General features: G+C 54.9%; 1 protein-coding gene across 1 annotated transcript; it reads left to right on the top strand.

Annotated features, from left to right (window-relative positions):
• Positions 1 to 337: 337 nt before the first annotated feature.
• Positions 338 to 1,831, top strand: LOC109378429 (sialic acid-binding Ig-like lectin 12; the record flags this gene model as incomplete). Its single annotated transcript, XM_019634820.1, is given in 4 exon segments — positions 338 to 700; positions 913 to 1,191; positions 1,421 to 1,468; positions 1,770 to 1,831. Coding segments are annotated over 4 exon segments (752 nt in total), but the record flags the coding sequence as incomplete, so codon positions are not given.

Below are 1,831 nucleotides of genomic sequence, written 5' to 3'. Positions count from 1 at the left end.
GATAGAGGAGTGGCAGGTCGAGTCCTCCTTGCATGTGGGGCCCTCGTCGGAACCCCATCTGGAAAGTGGAAGTGCTTCTTCTGTAAGGGCCGGGCCAGCTCCACTGTGTGCAGGAGCCCAGCCACTCCTCCGTACTCATTGCCTTTTTTACTTCACTTGGGCTTCCTGTTGTGGCTTCCTCTCAGTCCTGTGACACCAAGGCCCCATGACGCTGACCCCAAAGATGCTGCTGTTGCTGCTGCTGCCCCTGCTGTAGACAGATCAGGGGGCCAAGGGGAAAAATGGTTTTGAGGCAGAGGCTGAGCTAAGTCTGCAAGTTTCCTGGCTCCGAATCCAGGATACCGGCTGACAGTGCAGGAGTCTGTGTCTGTGCCAGAGGGCCTGTGCATCAGCGTGCCCTGCAACTTCTCCTACCCCAGGGAAGGCTGGAACAACTTTACCCCAGCTTACGGCTATTGGTTCCAGAAAGGGGCCAAAACAGACTAAGATGCTCTAGTGGCTACAAACAAGCCAGATCACAAAGTGCAGGAGGAGACGCAGAGCCGATTCCACCTCCTCAGGGATCCTCGGACCTACAACTGCTCCCTGGACATCAGAGATGCACAGAGAACGGACACAGGGACATACTTATTTACGATGGAGAGAGGGTCCAAAATGATATATAATTACAAATGGAACCAGTTTTCTGCGAATGTGACAAGTAAGGAATGGGGTCAAGTAGAGGACACTTGGATGGGGCTTGAGGGTTTCCAGGGCAGGGCTGGGATGGGACACCCTGCTTCTCATCTGAGGAAGGACCCAGGGGGACACAGGTGGAGAGGACGCTGGGGCTGGACTGAGACAGAGGCCACTCCTGGGGCACACTCGGGGACCCATCTCCAGAGCCTGGGTCTCTGTCTCTCTTTTCTCCAGCTCTGACACAGACACCTGACAGCCACATCCATGGAACCCTAGAATTTGAGCACCACAAGAACATGACCTGTATGATGCCATGGGCCTGTGAGAGAGGGACGCCCCCCACCTTCTCTTGGATTAGGGTCAACCTCACCTCCCTGGGTCCCAGAATTCCTTACTCCTCAGTGGTCACCCTCACTCTGGAGCCCCAGGACCAGGACCATGACACCAACCTCACCTGTCTAGTGACATTCCCTGGTATGAGCACCAAGAGGACCAACCAGCTCAATGTGACCTGTGAGTGTCCTGCCAGGAAACCAAGTCCCTGAGGGCAGTGGGTGTCATGGAGAAGCAGGCAAGGCCTGGGTTAGTGGGTGCTGGGCCCTGCAATTTAGGACTGGGGAGGAAGGTAAAAGAAAACCCAATTTCACCCTGTTCTTATTTCTAAAGTTTCTGGGAGGGGGAAGGCCAACAGCCTCCTTCTTTCTACTGAAAAGGAAATAATTTTTTATGTCGTTCTGTACAGATGCACTCCAGAACCTGACCATCAGCGTGCTCTGGAAAGAAGGCACAGGTAGGGTATAACAGCTTTTCTCCAGGGATGTGCTGGAAGTGGGGTCTGCCTCCACACTTCAGAGCAGAGCTGGGGTTTCAGAAATAAGATGGGAGAAAGGCTCAGGCCTGGTGTGAGGACAGCAGACATTGGATGCCCTCCACTCACCCTTCCTCTGATTAAAAATTGGCCTACCACCACCCCTGACCTTGCTGTCACAGGGAATTGCATGTCCCCCATGGCTCACGACAAATCATGGCAGCTCATGCCGGCTGCCGGCCGCTCACGCTGGCTGCTGGCCAATCATGGTAGCTCTCGGCAGCCCACCACAGCCCCATTGCCGCCTACACCATCGTCAGTGACTCACGACTTCCCAGCCCCTAG

Source organism: Hipposideros armiger, unplaced genomic scaffold (assembly GCF_001890085.2).
Source record: "Hipposideros armiger isolate ML-2016 unplaced genomic scaffold, ASM189008v1 scaffold_1976, whole genome shotgun sequence".
NCBI lineage: Eukaryota > Metazoa > Chordata > Mammalia > Chiroptera > Hipposideridae > Hipposideros > Hipposideros armiger.
Note: the sequence above shows the minus strand (reverse complement) of the source record. Positions and strands in the feature narration are given on the sequence as shown.